At 46.1% G+C, this 24,940-nt stretch overlaps 4 protein-coding genes across 7 annotated transcripts in view; 1 reads left to right on the top strand and 3 right to left on the bottom strand.

Moving 5' to 3' along the window:
* Positions 1 to 86: 86 nt before the first annotated feature.
* Positions 87 to 3,314, bottom strand: med6 (mediator complex subunit 6). Its single transcript, XM_057058690.1, has 8 exons — positions 3,191 to 3,314; positions 1,825 to 1,984; positions 1,564 to 1,655; positions 1,210 to 1,292; positions 1,016 to 1,124; positions 831 to 946; positions 718 to 745; positions 87 to 613 (listed from the first exon to the last, which is right to left on the bottom strand). Exons 1-8 carry the CDS (start codon positions 3,210 to 3,212, stop codon positions 483 to 485), a joined length of 741 nt encoding a protein of 246 aa, XP_056914670.1. The 5' UTR covers positions 3,213 to 3,314; the 3' UTR covers positions 87 to 482.
* A 749-nt stretch (positions 3,315 to 4,063) lies between these two features.
* Positions 4,064 to 6,729, top strand: LOC130539920 (tetratricopeptide repeat protein 9A). Of its 3 annotated transcripts, XM_057058689.1 has the most exons (4): positions 4,064 to 4,393; positions 4,500 to 4,989; positions 5,244 to 5,435; positions 5,893 to 6,729. In XM_057058689.1, the coding sequence occupies exons 2-4, from the start codon at positions 4,533 to 4,535 to the stop codon at positions 5,973 to 5,975; spliced, it is 732 nt and encodes a 243-aa protein (XP_056914669.1). In that variant the 5' UTR covers positions 4,064 to 4,393; positions 4,500 to 4,532; the 3' UTR covers positions 5,976 to 6,729. The 3 variants fall into 3 exon arrangements, with proteins under 3 accessions (XP_056914669.1, XP_056914667.1, XP_056914666.1); XM_057058687.1 differs by lacking the exon at positions 4,064 to 4,393 and having other exon boundaries at positions 4,400 to 4,989; XM_057058686.1 differs by lacking the exon at positions 4,064 to 4,393 and having other exon boundaries at positions 5,244 to 5,426.
* Positions 6,730 to 7,869: 1,140 nt separating this feature from the next.
* Positions 7,870 to 17,028, bottom strand: map3k9 (mitogen-activated protein kinase kinase kinase 9). Its single transcript, XM_057058547.1, is given in 13 exon segments — positions 7,870 to 9,490; positions 9,492 to 9,580; positions 9,730 to 10,108; positions 10,111 to 10,466; positions 10,848 to 10,960; positions 11,066 to 11,207; positions 11,978 to 12,100; positions 12,169 to 12,409; positions 12,490 to 12,665; positions 12,749 to 12,897; positions 13,243 to 13,423; positions 15,038 to 15,451; positions 16,359 to 17,028. Coding segments are annotated over 13 exon segments (3,123 nt in total). The 5' UTR covers positions 16,753 to 17,028; the 3' UTR covers positions 7,870 to 9,124.
* A 149-nt stretch (positions 17,029 to 17,177) lies between these two features.
* The window catches only part of slc8a3 (solute carrier family 8 member 3), a 55,273-nt gene continuing 47,510 nt past the window's right edge, over positions 17,178 to 24,940 (bottom strand). The window contains exons 4-8 of one of the 2 annotated variants that reach the window (XM_057058557.1): positions 23,948 to 23,965; positions 22,573 to 22,697; positions 22,215 to 22,314; positions 21,292 to 21,561; positions 17,178 to 21,187 (exon numbers count right to left, since the gene is read on the bottom strand). In XM_057058557.1, coding sequence (XP_056914537.1) covers positions 20,811 to 21,187; positions 21,292 to 21,561; positions 22,215 to 22,314; positions 22,573 to 22,697; positions 23,948 to 23,965 — 890 coding nt within the window. In that variant the 3' untranslated portion in view covers positions 17,178 to 20,810. The remainder of the gene's footprint in view (positions 21,188 to 21,291; positions 21,562 to 22,214; positions 22,315 to 22,572; positions 22,698 to 23,947; positions 23,966 to 24,940) is intronic. The other variant, XM_057058558.1, reaches the window with a different exon arrangement.

Here is a 24,940-nt window from a genome sequence, read left to right on the forward strand (position 1 = left end):
ATGACTCCCTTTAAATAATTTGGTTCCATAATTCGATCATGTTTACATACAAGGCTGACAAAACTAAAAATATATATCACACTAAGTCACAGTAATATTTTAATATATTTTCATACAAAACACAAAGTTGGACTAATGAATAAATGAAAACATTTGATGTTAATGGGTGGTGCTGCATTCAAGAGACCCAAATGAGGCCTACAAGAAGGATGCCATTTGTTAGAAATATTAAATGTAGAGATGCTGACATCAGCTAATATCAAAATTCAAAATCAGCAATGACTGTAAAAAGCCTGCATCATATAGCTCCCACATGCTCACGGCTGTCTGATGAGAAGTGGATGATTCAAGTTGTTGTGTCACTGAGACCACCAGCTGCCTCATCCTTCCAGTGCCAGTTTATTTTCAGCCACCAATAAAGTGAACATATAGGCTGAAATGGAAAAGAATGAGAGCACCCTTCCCAATGAGGAAGATAAATGTCACTGTAGCCTTGCTCTCTTCTCAGGAGGCTGTTTGCTGGGTGCAGCTGGGGCTGCAGATTTTGTACCAGGTTCTCTTTCCTCTTGTTTTACAACTTCTGTTGGGGCTTCAGGCTCTTTCTTCACCTCCACTGCAAAACAAAAAACGTGTGTAAATCAGTGCTATGCATTTAAATCTCAACAGTAACTTTTTATAAGAGCTCTCTTTATACAACAGCTACTTTTTTCCTCATACCAGGGATAGGCTTTTCTCCAGGCTTGGGCTGAAATGGTAAAGAAAGTGTTTTACATATATCCTGTCACAAAAACACAAAATGGATCATTATTGGAAGAGAAAAAATATATAACCTGGTAAAATGTCGGGGGAAACTTGGACCTGAGGTCTAAAAGGAGCGTATCAACACGATGCCTCTGGAACAGTGAACTTGGCTCCTCCTTCTTTTTCGTTTTGGGCTTGTTTTTCTCTGTTGAATTTAATATTGTTTATGCCATTTGCTCCATATCTGTACTGTTCTTGTACTGCTCAAACTAACCTCTCTCCTCCTGATCCTTAAAATGCCACCAGTATCCTTTGGATGGGTGATAACGACAATATGACATGGCCTCATCAAACGCTGACTGAATTCCATGAACAGCAGATAGCTGAAAACACAAAACAATAATGGACACATCCTTCACACTGAGCAATTCCACTGAATTCCTCAGTAATCACATGAAAACTACTCACCACTCTGGAGCTAATAACTGTTCCCAGATCTGGGGCCTGATATACCACACCTGCTATGATGTAATAGTCACTAATTGGAATCACTGGAAAGTAAAAACAGAAGAAATCTCTGGAAAATTACACCTACACAACGGGCATCATTGTAATGGTAATAAATACTGCATCATTAGATAGGGCTGCATTTAAATTGAACTGTTACAGTCTGCTTTGTCTGTGTCAGTGTTAAAGCAGCTTGACTATACGTCACAAATACAGAAAGAAGCACCAATTAGGTTGTTTACAGGTAGATTTACTGCACACCTCATACTGAGATCAGTACACAATCACACTAAGAATTCAAGCTACACTGCTCACCTTGTGTTGGAGACTGCCGCTGTTGTTTACGGATTATATAAAGAATTGGCTCCTGGGCATGGAGAAGAATGTATTCAACACCAACCATCTGGCTGAAAATAAGACAAATAAAGCAAGTTTCTGATCTGTGACTTCTAAATAAAATGTTCATTATCTTAATTTATTTAATTCACGTGAAGTTTAACAGCACACTCATCAGACAATTTATTTTATAAATGTGTGTGAAAGTTTCATTACTTCCACAGTGCCCAAAATACTCACTTGAGATGTTCCAGAGTAAGCCTTTGCATCTTTACTACCTCATTGTTGCACGTTCGGTCATAGAATGGGTTACTTCTCTCAGAGAAATAGTCCAGTACATTTCCAGGGTTAAGAATCGGTACCAAACTGCTGTCCACCCAGGATATGCCAAGGAGGTTGTCTGGAATTTACATGAAAAGTTCATACTTAAATGTTAGGTTTCTAACGATAAACCAGTATTTACGTCCCCTTTCATAATATTCAATCAAATTCATAAATTGTTTTAACAGTGTTGTTTATGCATTAATCGCCTAATATCAATTACAACTCGTTTCTATGCTGCACGGTATTATCCATCCATCCATCCATCCATCCATCCATCCATCCATCCATCCATCCATCCTCAATCGCTTATCAAGGGTCGGGTCGCGGGGGCAGCAGCCTAAGAAGAGAAGCCCAGACTTCCCTCTCCCCAGCTACTTCTTCCAGCTCATCCGGAGGGATCCCCAGGCGTTCCCAGGCCAGTCGAGAGACATAGTCTCTCCAACGTTTCCTGGGTCTTCCCGGGGGTCTCCTACCGGAGGGACATGCCCTGAACGAGTTCGACTTCCTGCCAGCAATGCGGACCAAACTCTGACACCGATCGTACAGGGAGCGGACGGCCCGTATCAGCGGGCCCTACATCCCATACTCTCAGAGAACCCCCCACAGGACTCCCCGAGGGACACGGTCGAATGCATTCTCCAAGTCCACAAAACACATGTGGACTGGTTGGGCAAACTCCCATGCACCCTCGAGGACCCTGCTGAGGGTGTAGAGCTGGTCCACTGTTCCACGCCCAGGACGAAAACCACATTGCTCCTCCTGAATCCGAGGTTCGACTATCCGGCGGACCCTCCTCTCCAGTACCCCTGAATAGACCTTACCAGGGAGGCTGAGGAGTGTGATCCCCTATAGTTGGAACACACCCTCCGGTCCCCCTTCTTAAAAAGAGGGACTACCACCCCGGTCTGCCAATCCAGTGGCACTGCCCCTGATGTCCACGCGATGTTATGAAGGCGTTAAATTTGGCTGTATTTGTTTTTAACAGGAAAAAAAAGCTATCAGATCTGTCTGTGGAATCGCAAACTTAGTTCAACAGCGTTTTTATTACGAATCTTTTATAATTATTAGTTGTATTACTGCAGATGTTCTATGAAACTCTGTGTAGCCGTAAAGCTACACAAGAAGCTAACGTTACAAGCATATATAAATATATGGATTCTGTCAGAAAATGGCAACATGTACAGGTACAACGTGCACATTGCAATATTTCCTCAATGTACTGCGCTTAAAAACGATATCATCGATGAACTTCTAAGAAAAGTATAAAATTGTGATTCGCTACCTCTGAAGTCCCCCGCCGCCATTCTGTAAACAATGTGTCTCACGAGAATGACGTCGGCACACGCGTCTACATAGTCACTGCTTGATGACGTTGCGTTGAGCTCAGACTGGAATAAGAGAGCGGAAAGAATATAATGACTTGAATTATACCCGTAAAACTGTTATTATTCAGCCCGAACGTCATATCGTTGGTCGTAGAAATGCAGACAAACAAATAAACATTTATTTAAAGTGGACGATGGAATTCGACCATTACAGCCATACAATTAATGAGCAGCACATTTGGCTTGACAAACACTTGCCCTTACACAATTAGATACGGTCTGACCCAGGGTTACTGGTTTCAACAACATTTGTTCCGGAGAACTGAAATTCCGGAGACACACCCAGGCTGTTGAATTAGATGCCTGGAGTAAGCAAGGACAAAATGGTTTCAAACACAGACGCACAGACACGGTCGCGCTGATGGTTATGGCAGCCAACAAGACAATCGCTCACTGCAAACAGGATAACTGCATTAATCACCAATCTCTCTGCTCCACTCTCATAACAGATGCTCGTAACAGTGTTACTCAACAGAAACCTGCAGTTTGAATGACATCATGGTTTGTCATTGGGGGACTGCAGCCTGTCATGAGGAGCTGTGATGTGGCTGCAGGAGGGGCAGGCACAAACAGCGGCAGAAGGAGGCTGCCCGGGCGAGAGCCGACAGGCTGGAAGATCTTTGTCTCATTCATCTGATAAGAGGCGTCTGCATTCCTCCAATTTACGATAAGAAATAGGGTTGATGGTGTGTGTGTGTAACATCTTATAAGAAGGGTGAAATATTCAATATCAACACAGACTCATTGGTGATGTAGCTTTAATTTCCCTATAAATAACAAAATATAGGTTACGGTATGAAAAATAAATGCATAAAGTGCATACAATAGGTGGTGTGTATATTTCTTCTGTATATATCTTTTATTTTTAAATCATTTGTGGCATCAACTGACAAAGAAAACCTTGTCAGTGAAGGCGGGTTTTACATAAAATCGTGTTCAATTTGCAAAATCTGAACAGTGAATTATCTATAACTGATGTCCAACCTTCTCTCTTCCTGTTGGAAGATCTCTGTGGGGGTTATGGTCTTGGATTTATTGACCAATCGGCGCGTTGGAGGGCTAAAATACGGGAACGGGCCATCGAAGAGAGCGCGCATCGCGTAAGATTGCGCACGCAGGAGACAGCTGCGACACTGGCGAGGAGAAAACGCAGCTCTGGCTGAAAAGATGCTGTAAAGGAACTGTGATTTCGCTTCTAATTCACAGGGTTGTGGGAGCTACTATCGAATAACGTCGAAGATGAGCGTGGTGGCCGGGTATGACGGTGGTAAAGGCAGCCAGAGCGACAGCGGCGGCGGCTCTTCGAGGCTCCAGCACTGCGCTCAGTCTCCCAGCAGCAGCAGCCGGACCAAAGATGCCAGATACCAGCAGCAGCTCCTGCAGCAGAGGCATCACGCCGGATCCATGCTCAAGCAGCCGTCCCACAGCGAGCCCGCTGACGTCGTGAGACGGGCTCTAGACTTCAAGTGCCAAGGTACCCAATGTTACAAAGAGAAGAAGTACCGAGAGGCGATAGGCAAGTACCACCGCGCTCTGCTGGAGATTAAGGGGCTGTGCAGGGTGCTGGGAGACCCGGACTCCAGCTCCAAGGCGCTGTCCTCCCTCCCGCTGAGCATCGCCAAGTCCACCACTCTGACAGATGAGCAGAAGGGGGCCATGGAGAACGCAGAGCTGGAGTGTTACAACAGCCTGGCCGGTGAGACACACACACACACACACACACAAATACACACACAACTGGTCTCTTTTCACAATTGTGGGAATACTCCCGACTCATGAATGATTCATAAAGAGTATGAGTCACTCTCAGACTTACCCCGCTGTCCTACTCAGTTCTTTTGATTTCCTCCTCATATTTATTCATTTATTTCTGTGATCAATTCTACCTCTATATATCGGATTGGAAAGCCAGTGGGACACATAAATAAAGGAACCTTCTTCTCTTTGCAGCCTGCCTTCTGCAAATGGAGCTGGTGAACTATGAAAGAGTGAAGGAATACTGTCTGAAAGTGCTCCACAAGGAAGGGAAAAACTTTAAAGCACTGTACCGCTCCGGCGTGGCCTATTACCACCTCGGAGACTTCCAGAAGGCCCTGTACTACCTGAAGGAGTCGCACAAGCAGGAACCATCAGGTCAGGAAGGTGCTGCATGACATTTTAATACCTCATTTAGTCACACAGTGGCCTGTCTGTTGTCCTCTGGCCTGTCTGTCTGTTTTTCAGCAAAAACTGCTAAAGCTGCTTTCTATTGAAACTGAAAAACGAATATAAATAGGATGCTGAAGCACATAATACCTGTCTGGAGGCCGTTTCAGTTGTGCAACCTTGAGAGAGAAAGCAGAGTTTTGAATGGCATCTGTTACCAAATCAGGTGACTCAGTAGACAGTATGATGCAGTAACCAGGAAAAGTCCAACTCCTTAGTGTTTTCCGGGGTCTCCGAATGCATCACACCTATGCGACATCTGATGTCTTTTCACTCTGTCGCCTGTAGCTTCATCGTCACTCATTCCGTTGTTTTTTATTTTAAATGGAAGATTTACGAGCATCGTTTCCTGTCTGAGCAGGAAGTGAGACCTTTTCCTGCCTCTGTTTTTCAGACACTAATGTCATCCGCTACATCCAGCTGACTGAGATGAAGATCCGTCGGAATGCCCAAAGGGACAAGAAAGAGGCCACATAAGCGCTTGCTGTGCGATGACTTCTCAACCTTTCATAAATGTCAGCCCCCCCCCACCCCTTCCCACAGCGCGTGGCGCCAAGACCACAACGCACGACGAGTCCGAGAGTTCGGTGTGATACGATATTTGTATGCTTTTGCCTTGCACAGCACCCGGTGACCAGTCACGTGATTGAACTTTATTAGTCGGTTTGAAGCTGTTTTTTTTATGATTTCGTTTGGGAAAAATAGTCTGTGATGCCGAGTTTCTGTCTCCAAAACACCAAAAGCATTTTTTAACCTTTACAAAGTGATGCACTGCCAGTCCGAACATTGCACATACAGGCTAACACTTGTGATGAAGACACTGGCGTCCTGAATCCAGCATGTCTGCAGGCCAGTGGAGCTGTTATTTAGCATGTGCCCTCGCTAAACATATCTTTAAATTGGCATGACACACACCAACACCACCTTGCTCACCATACATTAATTTTCTACAACATAAACATTTTGGGGGAAAAAACACTTCTTTTTTTTAGCATTCTCAGTTATGTGTGACATAAAGGTGCTTTCAGTATAAAGTATTTTTAAAAAGATCAAGAGCACATGATTGCTAATTGCTAACTGAGACATATCACAAAATGTAAATAGGCTTTATAAAGATGATGAAGACGCGATGAGACGTGAGAGGAACAGCACTTCATTCACAGCATTTTGTGACGCAAACACTGTATGTTTACTGTAAAGGTAGGTGTGAAATAAAGGTGTCTGAATACTTGTTTTGTTATGGTTCTGCTGTGGATTCAACCTCATTATGTTCCTCCTCTTCAAAGACATTTTGTTCTTAAAGAAGAGACATAACCAATGACTCAACTGATGCTGATTCATTCTGTGTGTTTACTTAGTGGCCTAACTTGCACTAAAATGCATCGTATTGGCCACATTAGCATTTACCTGGACTCGTGTCACCAGCAGCAGCTACATCTAAATAATAAAAAAGGTCGATCTGTCCTTGATAATTACTGCACAAATCACTTCAATTAAAGTTCACTCAGACCTATCAAACACACTTAGTAGATGTAGGAAGACTAAAGGGTCTTTTCAAGCCTGACTGATTTAAACCCACTGGTAAACAGGTGTTTGAAATGCAGCTTATCTCTGTTCAGTTTGACGAGTTTAAAAAACCCCCACAAAAAACACTTTCCCTGAGATAAAAGCAGCACATTGACTGTGCAGCTGCACCATTTTATTTTTGTAAAATGGCTCTTATAAAAAAGGTCTGCTCCTTTTATGAAACTAAACCAAGATGGCAGCCAACCTGACAGGAATCACGGGGGAGAAAACCCTTATTTCCTTGAGAACCCAAATGTAATTGAAAGCCTTGACAACTGCTGAAGTCATGTAATCCAATACAGTACTCTCCTAACATAAAAGTAATATGAGCAAATACTAATATACAATCTAATACCTTTGTTAAAGACAAAGGAAATTGGATGCTAAGCAAACACAGGCTAAATAGCTCTTTTGTGCTATGTTCACCATGCAAATATATATATATATATAAATAAATGTTATCAGCAGCACAAGTTTAATGGTTCGTCTACACATGTTCACAAGCATTCTTTGATTGATTCTGGGTAGCCTTAGTTTATACAGCTAACATAGTAGCATTAGCTCTTAAGTCAGCTCTTTCATCCAGCTTTACCTTAAAATAAGTAGAATTGCACAGTTCTTTACATTCAATGAACACAGGAATGTCTGGGCCTTTAAATTTCAGTTTAATTTTGTAGTCTGTTGCGTATTTTTGTGATACTCCTTTTGTCTTAAGGCCGAATCCAGCTGCGGTATTGCCAACAGATAATTCAATACTGGGAGCTTCGATAGCTACCGGACACTTTAACAAGAAAACACACACCCCTTTGGATCGTTTACTATGATTTTACTCAAACCAGTGTGTTCCAGTGCAAATATAAACCAGCCAACATTAATATTTCCAGTCTGAACAATGTCCATCAATAGTGTGCAAGATCAGCTTATTCGCGGCAACATTTATAACCTCGGCTACACCTCTGAGGGGGGCTTTGTTTCTACGAGCACCCTTTATTGAAATACTGTGTACATTGTTCACAACCACGTTCTGCACAGGCCTCAGGCAGAAATACACATATACACGTTCATCAGGACTCATATGAGATAAAGGTGGAGCAACTCTAACCAGATGCAACCGTTCGTCAGCACTGCAGAGGGAACATAATGGCCCGTTAAATGAAACTAAAATGTGGAAATAAAGTTGAATGTTCCAGAAAGGCCAATTAAACTTGTCCTGTCTTGAGGTCTCCGTTTGGACTGAAGCCTTTTAGAGAAAATACAAAATCAGAAGAAAAGAAATATGAAGGCAAACACAAAGATGTATAAAAAATAAACCATTGTAATAAATATAAATAAATCAAGTCAACACCATTAAAACAAACAGCCACCAGGGCTTTATGAGTGCAGCCATGCAGTTTGCAGCTTTGATTAAATATTTACACCGCTGGTTCTATCTTCAGCTCGCCATGAGACAGATACTAGACAGAAGAACAATAAAGCTCCCTTTTTACTTCAGAGATGTTGCTTCATAAAGGAGGAATTAGTTTTGATGTTGGGTGACATTTGAGCCCTCTCCAACATCCAGCCTGTTATTACACACAGATGCCAGTCGAAGATGATCAGTACAGCAGCGTGATCCAGCCCTGGAACATCATTCCATGTGGAGTGAGCAGTGACGACAGGTGCCCAGCACAAACATCCAGGAAGCCACAAACACGGGATGATTTAAATAAAGCAACGCTTAACCAGAGCTTACAAAGAAACATTTTCCTGAAGCGTTACATTCATGACGCTTTCCGCAAGTGCACTTCAATAAATGCACAATCGTCCACTCAAGTTTGAAACGTGCGATTTCTCCAGAGCAAACAACAACATTCCCACTGACAAACGTGACGCAGGTCGACAGTTAAATGTGGTAAGAAATATATTTTTTTTTGCAGCTTTGGGGATCTGGAACTAGAAAATGTCTCGACTTAATCTAGTTCATCGATATTTAAAGTCGTGATCTCGGCTCAAACAGATGCTAATTGCACCTGCTTCGGTCTGAAGGTAGACTCGGACCCCCTCCCTCAGAGGGGGTGGAGTCAGGGAAAGAATCCAGGTCCGTAGCTGTAGGTTGAGGCCGATTCTTTGGGATTGCTCTCTGCTTTACAGAGCGGCACGGTGCCGTCTCGATACTGTCCCTCATCCAGCTGATCTAGCAGGTTTTGGTTCCTGCGGGGAGAGAAGGGCGTGGGGGCCTCCATGGGGGTTGGCAGCACCGCCGGATCCCTACCAAACTCCACGGTCGGGGGAGTCTCTGTGCTGGTGGTGTGGGCGGGGGATTCTCCGTTACCGTGAGTCTGACCGTTCCCCCTGCCCCTCGACTCCATCAGGAACACGTCGCCGCGGCTCCGCGGGGACGGCCGAGGCCGAGCCACAAAGTCCAGCGTTTTGGGACGTTCGGGAACACACGCGGCGCCGAGGAGTGGGAGGAAAAACGACGTTGGGATCAGGGAGCCGGGGGACCTCAGACGCTTCATTTAAACTTTTGAATCCACCTTTTGAAACAAGAAAAACGTAAAAAATGTTGATCCGTCTGCTATTAAAACTCTCGGTTTGGATATTTATGGCACCAAAACTATCATGGCTGATTTTAAATCCAGTTGATCTATATGAGAAAGACCTGATGGAATGTAAGAACCGTTACCTGTGTTTTCTAATGCAGATCTTTCCGGCAGCGGCTCCAGATTGGGTGGACAGCCCCTCTTGATGGCCCCGTCTGACGGGGTTCGGCGTAGGCTGCGAGAGCAACTCGGGGCGGACGGGACGTGTGTGGGTGTTAGGGACTGGCGGGGGTTACGCTTGAAACTCTCCAGGTGGGTGTTGACAAGTGGGTTAAAGGGGGTGTGGGATGCCTGTCGCTGTGGGGGAGGTGGGGAGGCGGAGCGGCACACCAGCAGCTCCTCGCTGTCGCTGTCGGAGCGCAGCAGCGAGCGGGTGGAATTGCAGTCGGACACAGAAGATAAGGACAGCAGCGTGTAGGAGGAGGGCAAGCCTCGCTCAGACGCTTTGCGGGGGCTCTCTCTCGACGGAACAGCCTGCGAGTCGACGGGCTGGTGCTCCGCTTCTGGCTGCCCGCTCTGTGGAAGAAGCCCTCCCACCGTGGTTTGACGCTCTCCTCCGGCTGAGCCAACGTCAGAAGATCGCATCCCAGTCCGACGGCGGCGAGCAGCGCTCCGCAGCCCAGCAGGATCAGATCGGAGCGCCGGCCTGCGGCGGGGCTTTTCCTGCACGGAGCAGACCCGGGAGCGTGTCCAGTGGGGCCGGGCTCGTCTCCGCCCTCATCGACGGCAGCTGCATGTCCGTCCTTGCTGAGAGGGATGCAGAGGTAGGACTGACCAGGAGCGGCTCCGGGCTCAGCTGTGAAGCAGCAGTCTTCATTTTCTAAAAACAGGATTGTTCAGGTATTTTACAGGCGTGCAGATGATGCGTTACATTACAAACAATCCTGGATTCTTGTGTTAAAACACCAGGAGCTTGTTTTCATGAGCTGCAGGTTTGAGTATGTGGATATGAAAAGCAGGCCTGAGCTAATGGGAGAACCACTGGGGCACATCCCAAATTCCATCTTCCTAAATTTGGTTTGCTGAGAGCATGGTTTTTTTTTAGCCTCCTTACATGATGAAACATCTGTGCGTTTCACAAGTCAACCACTAAACGCCACGTGTGATGCGTCTCCCTGGCTTTCCCACGGCGCTAAACACGCAACAACCTCTAACTTGTTATTTTGTGGCCTGATATTATAAAGGGAGAAGCTGGTTTTACCAGACTCCACCAGGCTAGGCACTCCGGGCACGGCTGGGCTGTGTCTGGGGGATCTGCGGAGGTTGGGGGCGCTGCAGGACCGCTGCCTGCTGCCTTCGTGGGAGGGCTTCACGCTGTCACAGAGAAGACGGAAACAGAAAAGAACCGGTTTGGATTTTGTTTTGGGAAACAACGGCTCAAATCCAAGCCCGGTTTGGTCCAAGCTTGGGCCCCCATACCTGGCATCGGCGCTGTGCTCCCTGTATGGGCCACCCTTGCGGGATCGACCCTTCTTCCTGGAGCCCTTCCTCTCATCCTCCTCTTCATCCTGCTGCAGGCCTGGGCTACGACACCAGGCCATGCATCCCTCCCTTGGAGTGACTGCAGAAGGATTTTAAACAACTCTTTAAGAAGCCTCCAGCTGATCCAAAATGCTGCAGCCAGAGTTCTGACAGGTATTGACAAAAGAGATCACATAACTCCTGTACTGGCGTCGCTTCATTGGCTGCCCGTTAAATTTAGAATAATTTTTAAAACCCTTCTTTTGACCTACAAGGTCCTCAGAAGCCTAGCTCCATCCTACCTGGAGGAGCTAGTGATACCTTACCAGCCCAATAGACCACTCCGCTCTCAGAATGCTGGTCTACTTGTGGTTCCCAGAGTTTCTAGGAGTAGAATGGGGGCTGAGGATTTAGCTACCAGGCCCCCCTGCTATGGAACCAGCTCCCTGTCCAGGTACGGGAGGCTGACTCCATCGCCACTTTTAAGATCAGACTCAAAACCTACCTCTTTGAAAAAGCTTATTGTTACTAATTCAGTAGTTCCTCTCCTCTCCTCTCCTCTCCTCTCCTCTCCTCTCCTCTCCTCTCCTCTCCTCTCCTCCCCTCCCTCTCTACCCCCCCCCCCCCCATCAGCAGGAGGGTCCCCCTACATGAGCCTGGTCCTGCTCAAGGTTTGTTCCTGTTAAAGGGGAGTTTTTCCTTGCCACTGTTGCTTGTCTGGGGTCAAGCCCTGGGATTCTGGAAAGCGCCTTGAAACAATTTTGATTGTATAAGACGCTATATAAATAAAGATTGATTGATTGATTGAAACACAAGATGAGAACTTCAATCCAAATCAGGTGTGGAGGAGAACATTTGAGCGGCACTCACGCTGGATGGCTCTCAGGCGGGGCAGCAGCGCCGGACTGGTCGGAGGGCTGGAACCGCTGCTGAGCAAACTCCTCCTCCGCTCATGCGAAGGAGACGCCTGAACTGTGATTTTGTGCTGAAAATCTGTGGAAAACAACCTTGGATTGAAACGAGTCCATTTACTGTCCCCTGTCAACCCTTCGCCGTCTTACCTGACGGCAGGCTAATCCTGTTGCCGTCCTTGAGTTTAAGGCGATTGCGGCGAAATTTCCCCTGCCTCCTCTCCACGTGAGGCTTGTCCTGGTACAGCTGGTGAATGATGATGTTCAGCTCTCTCTCCAGGATGTGGATCTCCCGCTCGGCCAACTCCTGCTCGCGTCTCCGCAGAGCTTCCTCTTGGCACTTCTGCTGCAGCGCCGCCTGGGTCAGCTTCTCCTCCCACGATCGCAGCTCCTGCGGGGAGGGCAGGAAGTGTAAGGGCACCCCTCAATTGAGCTTTACCTGTATTTTGGCATCAATGTAACCATCTTTACCTTCTCCTTGGTCCTCAGTTGATCAAACATCTCCTGGATCTCCAGTTTCCAGTCGTCCTGCAGACAGCGGAAGGACTCGACCGGCATCTCAAAGAAGCCGGACTCCTCAATGGCCGTCAGCTGGTCCAGGATCATTGGAAACTGCGGGCGGGAGTGAGAATCTGGACTCCAGCAGTCTGTGGAAAAACACAAATTCTCAACCACTGCTCTTGTCCCTCTGATTGATTTTCTCCCTTGTCCTCCCATTGAACCATCTTACCCTCCATAAGGCGCGCAAATGGCTCAGGACACGTGGATGGAATGGGCAGGGCCAGTTTGTTCATTGCCACCCCATATGCAACGGCGAGACAGTCGATACCTCGAAAGGGCACCTCTCCTGTCAGCAGCTCCCACAACAGCACGCCGTAACTTCATTCACAACATAAAAGACAAACACAGATGAAAGATTAGCTAATTATTAACATTTAATAACATTTTAACTGTACTTTTGTATTTATCAAAGAGACCCTAACCAATCAGGACAAGTTAATGTATCAATTATGAGCCACGAGCCATTCTTAGATTCCTTAAGAGTGTTCTGTGAACAGCGTTTCCTGATTTTATTCATTTTTCTTTTCATTAATCTTCATTTTCACTCCTGATATTATGGAGACTTCTTCCGTGTTTAGAGGGGATAAACTGCCTTCTAAAGGTTTTGTTTTGGTTCTAGAGCCAGTGAAGGTCACTGCTTCATACGCTGGCTCCTCTGCCCACCTCCAAATATCGCTACCCTTGGAGAACGTAGACGAGCGAATGACTTCAGGAGCCATCCAGGCGTAGGTGCCGGCAGCGCTCATCTTGGTGGTGCGGTGCCACTCACGGGCCAGTCCAAAGTCGGTGATCTTCAGCGTCTTGTTGCTGAGGTCTTCCATCTCCACCCTCTCAAGGATGAGGACTGGAGCAGTGAAGAAGGGGGTGATGAGAGGATTTTTTTGTTTTGGTTGGAGATGGGGGGAAGGGGTGGGAATATAAGGCAGGGCGGACATGCAGATCGGCCCCCAAATTAAAAGGTTTCATGTGTTCGTCAGAGGGATTGAAATGATGGAGGAGCAGCAGCAGGAGGATCAGACCCATGATAAAATATAAAACCAGCAGACACGGGGTGGACGGACAAAAGAGGGTGTGGCGGGTGGAAACACACAATGAAAGGGTTGGATGGATGAAAAGGTAGAAAAGAAGAGCAGAGATAGGGAGAAAGAGTGAGCAGAGCAGAGATGAAACACTGCAACAATGAGCTCACTTCATCAGGGCCACCAGGAGCGACACAAGCTCACAGAAAAACCTACATCAGAGCGAATCAGAGCCGCCCTCAACCACACGCTCATTCGCCCAAACTCCACTATCCCCAACCATCTGCTGCCGCCGGGGAGGGCGTGTCTGCACGCTGCGGTGCGCATCAAGCCCTCCTTCATCTGCTGCTCCTGCTGCAGCTTCCAAAAAGAACCAAACCAAAACATGTGGCTTAAGAGGGGGAACAGAGCGGATGTTCCCTGAAGCCAGCCGTGCTCCAAATGTGCATGCACTCAGCAAAATATGACGTGCTTCACTTAAGAGTGGTACAAGCCACTTTTGGAGAAAGGAGATTAAAGGAAATGTCCTGATGTGGGGACAAATTTCTAAGGAGCCGTCAAATTTAGCATTAAGAATTTTGTCACAGCTACACACGACGGTAACATTTTTTAAAATGTTTTTAAAAGCTTTTAAAAGCATCAGACGCAAAATAAGGGCGTTCTAAAAGGGCCCACGTTGGCTTCACTTTTGCTCAGTCCTTAAATAGTTGGCTGAACATTTCTCAGAAATATTGCTTTGAAAGAAATTAACTCTGGAAAGACCCACTTGGCTGTTTGGACAGAGAACTTTTAAAATAAGCTGCAGATCCAGGAGTTACAGGGCCTGCACTTTCCCACACTACACAAACTAGGATGGCAACCAGAGAGACTGACCTAACACAGCCTGTTGGAATTGAAGAGCCTGAGCTGCTCATCAGAACACTGGCCAATGGCAGACCAGAAGGCCTCTCAATGTGTTGTTGTAGCCTCCAATAGGGAGGCTGGCCTGCAGGAGCACGCTGGACAAATCCCCAGTAATAGGCTTGGGATTTAGGGGATCCATTTGGGTAAAATGGGAGATTACAACTGCCCCACAAAGACACATGGCATCTCCTTTTGCTTTTTACTCTCATCTATCTGAGGAGAGGTTGTTACCCAGGAAACAGCATGGTCCTCCTGCTTAATGCTGTATTAAGAATACTTGAAGTAGGATTGAGCGGTTTAATTTCCACCAATAACATAGTTACACAGTAAATATTTCTAGGGGGAAAAAAGTACAGCTATAAATGCAACATTATTTTTAACTCCTTCCTTGATTTCTAATATAATCTTTCTTTGTGCCCTTATATTGAATTCTGGTGATGACTGTGACTCATTATCACCCCTCGTGGCACAAACCGGTATTACGAGAAAACAGTAGCTGTTTTAGAATAAAGGTGACAGTAAAGAGGAAATCTTACTGTTACTGGACTTGAGGTCCCGATGGATGATGGGGACGATGGCCTGGCTGTGGAGGTATAACATTCCTCGTGCAATCTGCACAGCCCAGTCCACTAACGTGCACGGCGGGATGCGTTTTCCTGCAAGCGCCCTGTTGAGTGGGCCTCCCCGGGCATACTCCATCACGAGGCACAGGTTGGGCTCCACCAGACACACCCCCAGCAGAGCCATGATGTTGGGATGATTGAGCATGGCGAAGAGCTTGGCCTCCTGACGCACGCTCTCTAGGGTCTGCTCTGGGTCTTCATCGGGGTCGCGACGGGCTGCCTTCACAGCAACCTCCGCGCCCTGCCACACAGCCCGGTAGACCTTTCCAAAGCCACCCACCCCGATGATTTCCTCCAAGGTCAGCTCCGAGAAGTTGATCTCCAGGACTGAGGAGAGAACAATACAGTCAAAAAACACACCTTTTTCCACAATTCCTGAATTTGAACAACTGCTCCTTATACATGCTGGATTTGAGCCACACGCTCGTTGGATCAGAGCCGGTCTGGATTTTGACAGTGATACCAAAACAAGGTCATTTGGTCAAACGTATGCCCTAACTACAGAGTCTTACAGAGGTGCCCCCTGATATCGCAACCGGAGCATGTGGAATGTTGAAACTTCACCTTTAAATTGAGAGGAATGGGAACCGTTGTGTCTCCGAAGCCCCACGTTGTGGGAGCGTCACCAGACTGACCTTGATGAATATTTCAGGTGTAATGGAATGTGAAAGTAGGCCAACTGCTGCCGAATATGGAGAAACGACAGACCATGGCCGCTAACAAACAGCAGTCGTAATGTTAGATATGCTTCACATCCTTGTAGCCACAACAAAGCTGTAGTTTATTGTTAGAGTTTAACTATGCATGGAGGTGTGTTCCCTCCTTCACCTCGCTTTTGCTGCAGTTTTTGGTTAAAATAAAAAAGACGATAATGAATGTGCCCATATTGAGGCTTTTTTGATCCATCAGCATTATCGGAATACATCCATGCACCTGCAGCACCATCACATATACTTTTTTTTTTCCTTCTGCTGAGGATGCAGCTCACACGGTGCATTGTAATTTGAGTAGTGAGGCGGGGCGCATCAGTGACCACAGCTGGCTCACTTCCCCCAGGCGGTGTGGTGAATAATGGTCCTGAGGATACTGACTGCTTCCCCAGGCCAGCAGGGTCAGCGCGCCTCCATGACACAGCACTCTGACTGTTGTTCTCCGGCCTGACAGAGCCGACCTGAGCCGTAGTGACATCACATGGTTTCATTTATGTAGACAGAAAGTACAATGGAATACTCACGGTGCAGTGGAGGCACCGAGTACTGCTGCTCCGCGGGGTCCCGTATCTCCTCCTGGATTCCATTCCCTCTGATCACATAATTAGAGGGGAAAATGCCCACCCGGGCTGCGATCACACCGGTCCACCAGCCCTCATCTCCCGACACAAGGGAGTCTTTGGACAGCACCTCCACCAGGTCGCCCTTCCGCAGGCTGAGCTCATCGTCCGCAGTCGCCTCGTAGTCGAACACGGCCGTCCAGAAACCCGGCGCGGAGGGATCCGGATCGGGCCCCGCGCTGATGCCATTCTTCGGTGTCGGCCAGCGGAAAACGTCTGTTTCTTCTGATTCCTCCGAGGTGGACACGCACGCCTTGGGACTCAATCTATCCTGCAAACCGGGTTTGAAGACATCCATTGACGCGATCCATAGGGGCGACCTGGATCACTGCAGGCGTCTCCACCTGACGCGGCTCGCTGGGGGTCTCGGTGCGCCCTGCGTCTGCGCGCACGCTCCCACGGCTAGGCGGCAACTAACGCTGCACACAAACTCTGCAGCATCGGACGCTTTCCAGTGCCCCCTCACACGGCTGCAGTTTGCTGTTTTCATGCATAATCTCTCACAATCGACGCTGTTAAGTAGTCCAATGCAGCCGTCTTTAATCTAAGCCAATTGTGCGGGCGTGCGTGAAGACCGCGGCTTCCTATTGGACCACAGGCACGTCAGTAACACCTGACCTCCCGCCCTCCTCCCCGTGTCCAAATCAAACACAAGGAGGCGTTTTTATTCTTCAAATCGTCTCCTTTATTTAGTTACGATCCCCGCAGAAGAAGACAAAAAAGGCCAGAACATAATTTTAATGATAGGTCCATGCAGAAAGTCCCGGAAATAAAAACACGAGCCACACCAAGGAGTAGAAAACAGTCAAAATGAACAAATAATCAACTGTTCAGTGAGATGACAGTGTGTGCGTGAGTGTAATAAATAAATTGCTCCGTAATTTAAAAAAAAAAGCTTATTTTGAAAAGATATTTAAAACAGTTGTGTCGTGTGGATGACAGAAATCGATCACTTCCTGATTGCTTTAGACCACTTCCGGTCACGTTGGTATTGGTTACAGCACGTGCTGTAGATTAGCTGATGACAATTAAACTCTTTAAACAATTAAAATCAATATAGTCGTCATTTAAAATTAAATAGGAAACGAGCAGTACTCTTTCAAAATAAAAGCCCCAATTAGGTTAATTGTTAATAGCAATATGGATTACGACAATTTGCTACTGTAATACATTTGCTGAGGTTTTGTTTGTGAATAAGTTGACTTAACCTTTAAAATATTTAAATATTCAACTGTCACAGACCATCTGTATGAAAGGTTAAAAAAGATATTTTTAAATATCTCTTAATCTGTATCACAACCACACAGCTTTCTCATCTGAACAAATTAACTGCAATATCGAAGATTGATATCTATCACAAAATAGAAAAGAAAATGTGTTTAAATAAAAACACATTAGAATCTTTTTTTTAATTTCCAAAATAACAGACATCCAAATTGGAGATGATTATTTAATAAATATTCCAATAACAAATGTTGTTTTTAAAGCATTTTTGATCATATTTGAGGGGGGAAATGTGATCAAATCAATGGGTTTAGAAGGTAAATGTGATTTAAGATGCTTTAAGTGTTGTATTTTAAAAACTGTCAACTTTGAAAATCTGGTCTTTTAATTTGACATCGGGGTGGGGGTAAAACCCAATAAAAATATGCCCCTTTTCTGTCATGCACATTTACAAAGTTAAAAGAACAGCATCTGTCTGATCAATGAGGCTTTCTTCATTGTTTCACATCCCCATCACTCATAACTCCATGATGGAACGGTGAAGCTTCTGCAGCTGATGCCCACAAAAAGCACGCTCAGCATTGTTTCACATTTTTTTCCCTTTAAGACATAAAGATTGAAATGGTTTGGAGGATAGTTTCCTGTGCAGGGGCGTGAAGACGGTGTTCAGCTCGGCTTCATCAAAACTGCACAAGTGGCTCCGTATTCCCGCTCCACACATCCCAGCAGAGAAAAACCGAAATGAATGAAGAAATAACAAAACGAAAATACAGAAAGTCTCGTGAAAGTATCACCAGTGGAAAAAAGAAACCAGTTTTCAAGAATCTCAGACGGATGACAAATAATTAAATCTGTGTCTAAAAATAAAGAACCCTCTTTTCTGATTCTCTGTATTCTCTGAAAATATGATCTGATTAGTTTCATGGGCTACATTTTGTGTCAATGCATTTAAAATCCCCACAAAAAAGGGAAATGACTTAAAGGAAGGACGCAGACGAAGCAGAAGAGGAGGTGCAGGTGAAACGCTGGCCCTCATCTGTATCTGTGTAAACATAGAGTGAAGATTATGTTCAGGAGGTTGAGGTCAGGACTGACTGTCCTTCCAGCAGTGGACCTTCTGCGTGTGTGTGTGTGTGTGTGTGTGTGTGTGTGTGTGTGTGTGTGTGTGTGTGTGTGTACATGGAAAAGAGGGTAAGCAAGTGTGTCAAAAACATCAGCCACAACACATATGTACATCACCGCTCACCACAGAGGAAGAACATGGAGAAGTGAAGAAGGGGTTAGCGCCCCCAATGGTAATCATGTGTAACTTCAGTTTCTTGTTTTCTGTCTTTTTGATTTCTATTCTTTGAACAAATGTCTGACCAAACCTCTTTGGTAATCTATTTGTGATTTTTTTTTAAAGAACAAACCCCAAAAATGAATGATTACACACCCACATTCACTTCAAACATATTTTCTTTTTCTCATTGTCAAAACGAAGCACCACTCTTATCAAACACCCAAACCCTGCAGCTTCTTCACTGAAGAGCTTCAATCCAAAATGACTCACTGACACCTCGCCATTACGGACACACAGGTATTTAGATGTATACATCTATATTTAACCTTTGAGACTATTTATTATTGCGATATGGCTCATCGTGCTGCAGAAGCGATGTCCTGGAGCAGTGAAAACAGCTAGAAGCTACAGGCCAGCATTTGTCATATATTGGCTCAAAAAGATATAAGAAAAGATGGTCATCATTAACACATGAGAAATGTATGGCCTTTTATGTTACAAAGGAAACATTTAATATTACACAATATTTACCCAGCAAATTAAAAACCAATCTTTTTTCTTGTTTTAGAAATCAACAATGGTTGCTAGCTAAAACTAGCAGCTAGGATCATCATGACTTTCTCTGACGGTGCCAATTGATCATTATTTATCTACATAAACTGTAAATTAGACCCCCGAATAGCCAAAAAACCATCGAGTGCAATGTTAGCTGTGGAGAAAATTGCAAAAAAAACAGGAATTTGACTTCATCGCGTGCTTATCGGCTTATTCTTCCGCCCTCTAGTGGTGGATAGCGGAGATGCCGATTTCAGAGAGAAGCTCTTCAGTTGTTCTGCTGAGCGCTTCAGGCTGTTCCTCTCTCACCACAGGTCCTCTGTTCAGGCATTTAACACCAATCATTTGTACGTGTACAAGTAGAAGTTGTTAGAAATAGAGCTGTACAGCAAAGTGCGTGGAAGGAAGAGTAGAAAAATACCTCGGAGATTTTTTTGTTGGTTTGCTTTTGAACCTTCTGATTGAAAAGGTGAAAACCCGAGTGTGACCAAGATAGGAGTAAATAAATGAAATGTCATACTTTTACCTGTAGGCAAGACTCATAACTTTTAAAATTGTGAAGACATCATTCCAGAATATAGATGGACCCCCCCCACCACCACCTCCCCTCCCACCCACATCGCCAAATCCTGTTTTCAAAGCAGAATGTGACGACATTTAAACAAATATTTAAAATATACAGAAAATATGGAAATATATATAGATACATATAGAGCAGAAGTTATGTTCAGGGCAGTTTGAACATGTTCACCGTGTCCACCTTCATCTTCGTTGCCTGGAAACCGTCACTGTCGCTCTGCTTCATCCCCTCCTCAGGAAATTATGCAAATAAAAATAAATACTATAAATCCATCCCACACAACAACACATCCCCAGTTATGCTCTAACCTTCCAGACGTCGATCAGAAAATAGTCACTGGACTCCACGTTCGTCTGTTTGTTTTATTCATTTTTTGCATTTTTATCCCCAAAATATTTCTTTTTTTAAAAAGTCGATTTCTTCAGCTGTTGAGAAAAAAATATATACCTCTGATAAACGCATCTCTCTGCTGTTCCAGTGGAATGCAGACGCAGCATCCTCTGCACTGGGCGGTGCTGTAATCCCAATCCCAACTGTTAGGATGCTCCCGGGGGAAAGGGTGGAACGAGGACGCCTCTGAGCATCCTTCAGGAGGGATTGAGACATGGAGCGTGTCTGGGAAGACCCTCTCCGGTTCTTCCACAATATGAGAACCAAACTTCCACAGTGAGATTTCCCTTGTTTATCTCTGAAGCTGTATTTTATTCTCATCCCTTTAAAAACCCTCTATAAGACAGTACGATTCCAGACTGGAGAAGAGGATGTAGAGCAACCAGAGGCAGAAGAAAAAGGCTGATGTGGCGAGTCTGTGTCCCCTCGGGCCCCCCAGTTCCCCTCCGATGTGGGCCCGGCGCCGGTAGAGCAGCATGGAGACTGCCAGGAAGGCGAAGATGGTGAAGAGAGTGACGGAGAAGGCGAGCGAGCCGGCTGGCACCACAAAGTTCTCCCCCTTCATGTTCCAGTAGATGGCCGCCACCGACCAGGCCATGCCGATCCCCAGAAAGACGTTGACGGCGTTGCTACCCGTCACGTTTCCGATGGAGGCGTCGGCGTAGGTGTCCTGGACTGCAGAGACTTTACTGGCGAACATGTCTGAGGAGCAGAGACGTTCGTTTTACACACCGTTAATGCCGAATGTTCTAAACCAAAGATAGCGTTTTCTCCCAACACTAGCCATCAAAGTCACCCGGTCTCACCTGGGACAGACGTGCCGAGAGCCACGAACACCACAGCGGTGACCGAGTCCTTCAGCCCGATGGTGCAGCCGAAGTGAGACGCCAGGTCCCCGATGACGGCGGTGAGGAGGCCGATAATGACGATGGAGATGACGAAGCAGGCCCAGCCGTTCAGATAGTCTGTGGGCGGGACGCAAGCGAACAGCACCTTCCAGAAGACGGTGAGGAAGTGCATGACGTAGTCGAAACAGGACGGCAGCCGCTCCTCGCCGGTGTCCTCTTCGTCCTCATCTTCAGGGCAGAAGCAAGACCAGGCGGAGAGGTCGACGAGGATGAGGGATGACAGGGAAGGGGAGGAAGAGAAGAACATGCACATTAAAATGAGGGTTTCCTTCGCCTGGCAAAGATCTGGAAAAAACTTTGTAGCCTGACAATGTGAAGAAAACCCCCCAAACTGGTCGGTAAAGCTGCTCAGCTGGCCAAGATAACACATTTCAGGAAGCGTTAATGATGGCGAGCTTCCAAACCCTGGCAATTAAAAGTTTGTCCCAGACGTAGTTCCCGCTGAGCTCCTGATAGCATGATTTGATACGGTCGTGTGCACTGAGGTCGCCATGTATCCCAGCAGGTGACGGCAGAGACGCCGCGGTAATTCTTTAATGCATTGAAAAGTAAAGGACTCAGCTGAAACGAAATATTACAGAATCAATGTGATGGACGGACGCTGTGACTGCAGCAGCTCGGTGTCGATTTCAAATTTCAGAGTTGTAATCAAATCTGTTTAATAAGGGAGGCAGCTTTTGGAATACAGCAGACTTAGAAATGCAAATCAAAACATATGTATGGAATGTGTTTAGGCTGAAATATAAGGCAAAACAGGTGAAGTGAGTGTTTTTTTTATTCTGAAAGCTCATAAATTCAGTGTAATTAACGCGTAACTCCACCTGCGCTGACAGTGATGGCCTCCATGAACTGGTCCCTCCACGAGTTGGTTCCCACCACCAGCGCCAGGTTGGTCTTCTTGATCAGCTTGTCCACTGTGCTCTGGGAGGGAGGAAATTAGATCCATCTATGATTCAGAGGCTGCTGCATCAGTGTAGAGAGAATAGTACAGCAGGGCGGCCACAAGGGGGCGCTGACACCCAATTACAGCGGGAAATCTCTGATGAGCGCCGCACAGCACAAACGTGTGTGGGGAGTATTTTTGGTCCAGGAAGGCAGAGGATGCTGATGACCCCCCCCCCCCAGAAATGCTAAAAAGGTAGGTTTTTATGGTTTCCCAGCATCAGAGCGCTTCCTCACCTTAAACTCGTAGGATTCCTCAATTATAACCTCCAGCTTGGAGTGCTCCCCCAGTACTGGCTTTCCCATCTCCGCGATGCGCCTGACCTCTTCCTCGTCTGACGTCAGCTTCCTGTCTGGAACATCTGAGCAGAGAGGACAAGGTAGAAGAAAGTGTTAAAAAAAAGGGGGCGAGAGCACAAAAAAGGAGACTCAGCCACCAGAAGATGAGAGGATGCTTCTGCCGGATCAACACAGATTCACTGCTTCCTTTAATGTGCTCGGCGCATCCTGTGTTTCACCTGTAGGTCAGAAGGTTGCGACTGTGTCCCCTGTTGTTGTTTCTCTGTCAAGCTTGCGTTGCTGAAATATCATTTTGCTTCTTTGTCCTCCAACGATTTAAAAGAACACGGTTGACGGTGAACCTTCTCCTTTTTTGTCAACTTTTGGAGTATTTACTTCACTTTTGTATGGATACAGACACAATTCTGTATAATATCAAATCAAAAGTGATGCTAAAACTACAAAATCCGACATAATTATTGACTGAGATCAGTTTGAACTGATCCTTTACAGGTGGGCGGGGCATCTTGATGGACAGCTGGTTCTCGTCAGTGATTGGACAGCTGGTGGCCCCTTTGAAACTCTGCTGTCTTTCGGTTGTGCCTGACATCAAGTCTGTGCCGTCAAACTCAATGATGAGGCAGCGGCTGGATGACGGCGGGATGCTCGGCGGGTGACACCCCCATGAGCCACCCGCTGCAGAGACCTTGTCATCTCTCATCGAGCAGCCAGTCGCAGCAGCACACAGCTGACAACACGCTCGCCATTAAATATTAACGCCACCATTACAGATCACAGCAAAGCTCCCCCTGATAGGAGGGCCCGTCTGCAGGCGCACACACACATGCTGCCACCTGCACACACGCACGCACACGCACACACACAGTTTTAAGCTAAATCAATTAAACAGCTACGACAGCGTGCTCCCTCAAGCCCTGACAGAATTTCTTCTGCTCGTGTTTAAAATTTGATTATGCTGCAACACTACATGACACAATTTCCTTGACAAGGAAACAGAATTAAGATGTGCACACACACACACACACACATGCAATCAAGCACAGCTTGAGGTAATTAAATTTTTTTAAAATATTCCCCCGTGACGTTATCAGGCTAGCTCCACCCTTGAACAACATTTCTGGATTTGTGATTAATTTATCAGCTAATTAGCATGAAGTTTAATCATCATCCTCGCCATTATTATTCAGAGCAGGTAAATTAAAAATAAACTCCATTTCAGGCCGTGCAACAGGGACCCTGACACCGCTCCAGTCGCTGCAGGCGCAGGAAGACGAGGTTAGTGGGGATGCGCAGAGGATGAAGAGAGACTCACCATCAGCTAGCAACCGAGCTGAGGAGGAAAAGGAGGGAGGATGAAAACAGAAACAAAAGTGCTGAGCAAATGAAGAAATCAGGTTGAAATGACAGAAGAGGATACTGTAAGTGATGAAGAGGCCATCATATCTCTCCCCTCTCGCGGCTCCAGTTAACTTGCTTGTGTTCCGTGGCAGCGAATCATCACCCTGAATCTAATCCAGTCCAGACTTAATCATCATTAGTGCATTAACTGCCGTGGGCAACTCGTTCCATTATCGTTAGGACGAGCTGAGCCGTGCTGATCTGATGCCAAGCGCGGCGTAAAACCAGCTGTGGCGACTGTCAGCGTCTGCGCCCGGTTCGGTAAAACCACTGGGACCAAGACAAAGTAACGTCTTGTTGAGATTCATCTGTCAATTATTCAGTTAATCCAGATTCTATTTGTGGCTCAATGCTCTGCTAGCTGTGTCTGAGTGAACAGAGGCTAAAAAAATAAATAAAACCCAAACACTAAATCATTAACTGAAAACTGGAGGGTGGAATCACAAAAATCACAACTCATTCCAGTGGCCAGAAAACAGTCTGAGCGTGCAATTGTGAGTAAAATTCAGGGGTCAGGTGGTGAAAATCAATCAGGATAAAGGATAAAGCTGTTCCATGAGAGAGGTAAAACTGTTTTGGGGGATTAGCGCGTGAGTCAACTGTCTGTTCTTGGCTAAACAGCAGCTAAACAGCACTAATGCTAACTCTCGCTTCTCTACACCGAAGAGAAAATGAAAGAGGGATGAAAAGAGCAGCACTGAGATGCAGCGATTGATGAGTGGATGGAGGAGCAGACGTAGAAGGGATGGAGGTGGAGGCAGGAGATCGGAATTGATAAAAAAGATGCATCGATTTATGGGAGGGATGTAGGAAGGATTGACAGAAACAAGAGAGAAAGGTGGGGAAAGAGGGGGGAGGCATTAAAGAAAGGATGAGATGTGGAGGAATGGAATAAATAGATTTATGG

The sequence above is a fragment of the Takifugu flavidus genome, chromosome 16 (genome assembly GCF_003711565.1).
Source record: "Takifugu flavidus isolate HTHZ2018 chromosome 16, ASM371156v2, whole genome shotgun sequence".
Classification (NCBI taxonomy): Eukaryota; Metazoa; Chordata; class Actinopteri; order Tetraodontiformes; family Tetraodontidae; genus Takifugu; species Takifugu flavidus.

What these genes read in the sequence shown, in the direction of transcription:
- med6 (XM_057058690.1), bottom strand. Translation starts at nt 3,212, where the DNA reads ATGGCGGCGGGGGACTTCAGAG. An exon ending in GCGGCAGTCTCCAACACAAG is followed by an intron (nt 1,293 to 1,563) that starts GTGAGCAGTGTA and finishes TTTACTTTCCAG; the next exon opens with TGATTCCAATTAGTGACTAT. An exon ending in CAGTTATTAGCTCCAGAGTG is followed by an intron (nt 1,125 to 1,209) that starts GTGAGTAGTTTT and finishes TTGTGTTTTCAG; the next exon opens with CTATCTGCTGTTCATGGAAT.
- LOC130539920 (XM_057058689.1), top strand. Translation starts at nt 4,533, where the DNA reads ATGAGCGTGGTGGCCGGGTATGACGGTGGTAAAGGCAGCCAGAGCGAC. An exon ending in GTGTTACAACAGCCTGGCCG is followed by an intron (nt 4,990 to 5,243) that starts GTGAGACACACA and finishes TTCTCTTTGCAG; the next exon opens with CCTGCCTTCTGCAAATGGAG. An exon ending in GGAACCATCAGGTCAGGAAG is followed by an intron (nt 5,436 to 5,892) that starts GTGCTGCATGAC and finishes TCTGTTTTTCAG; the next exon opens with ACACTAATGTCATCCGCTAC.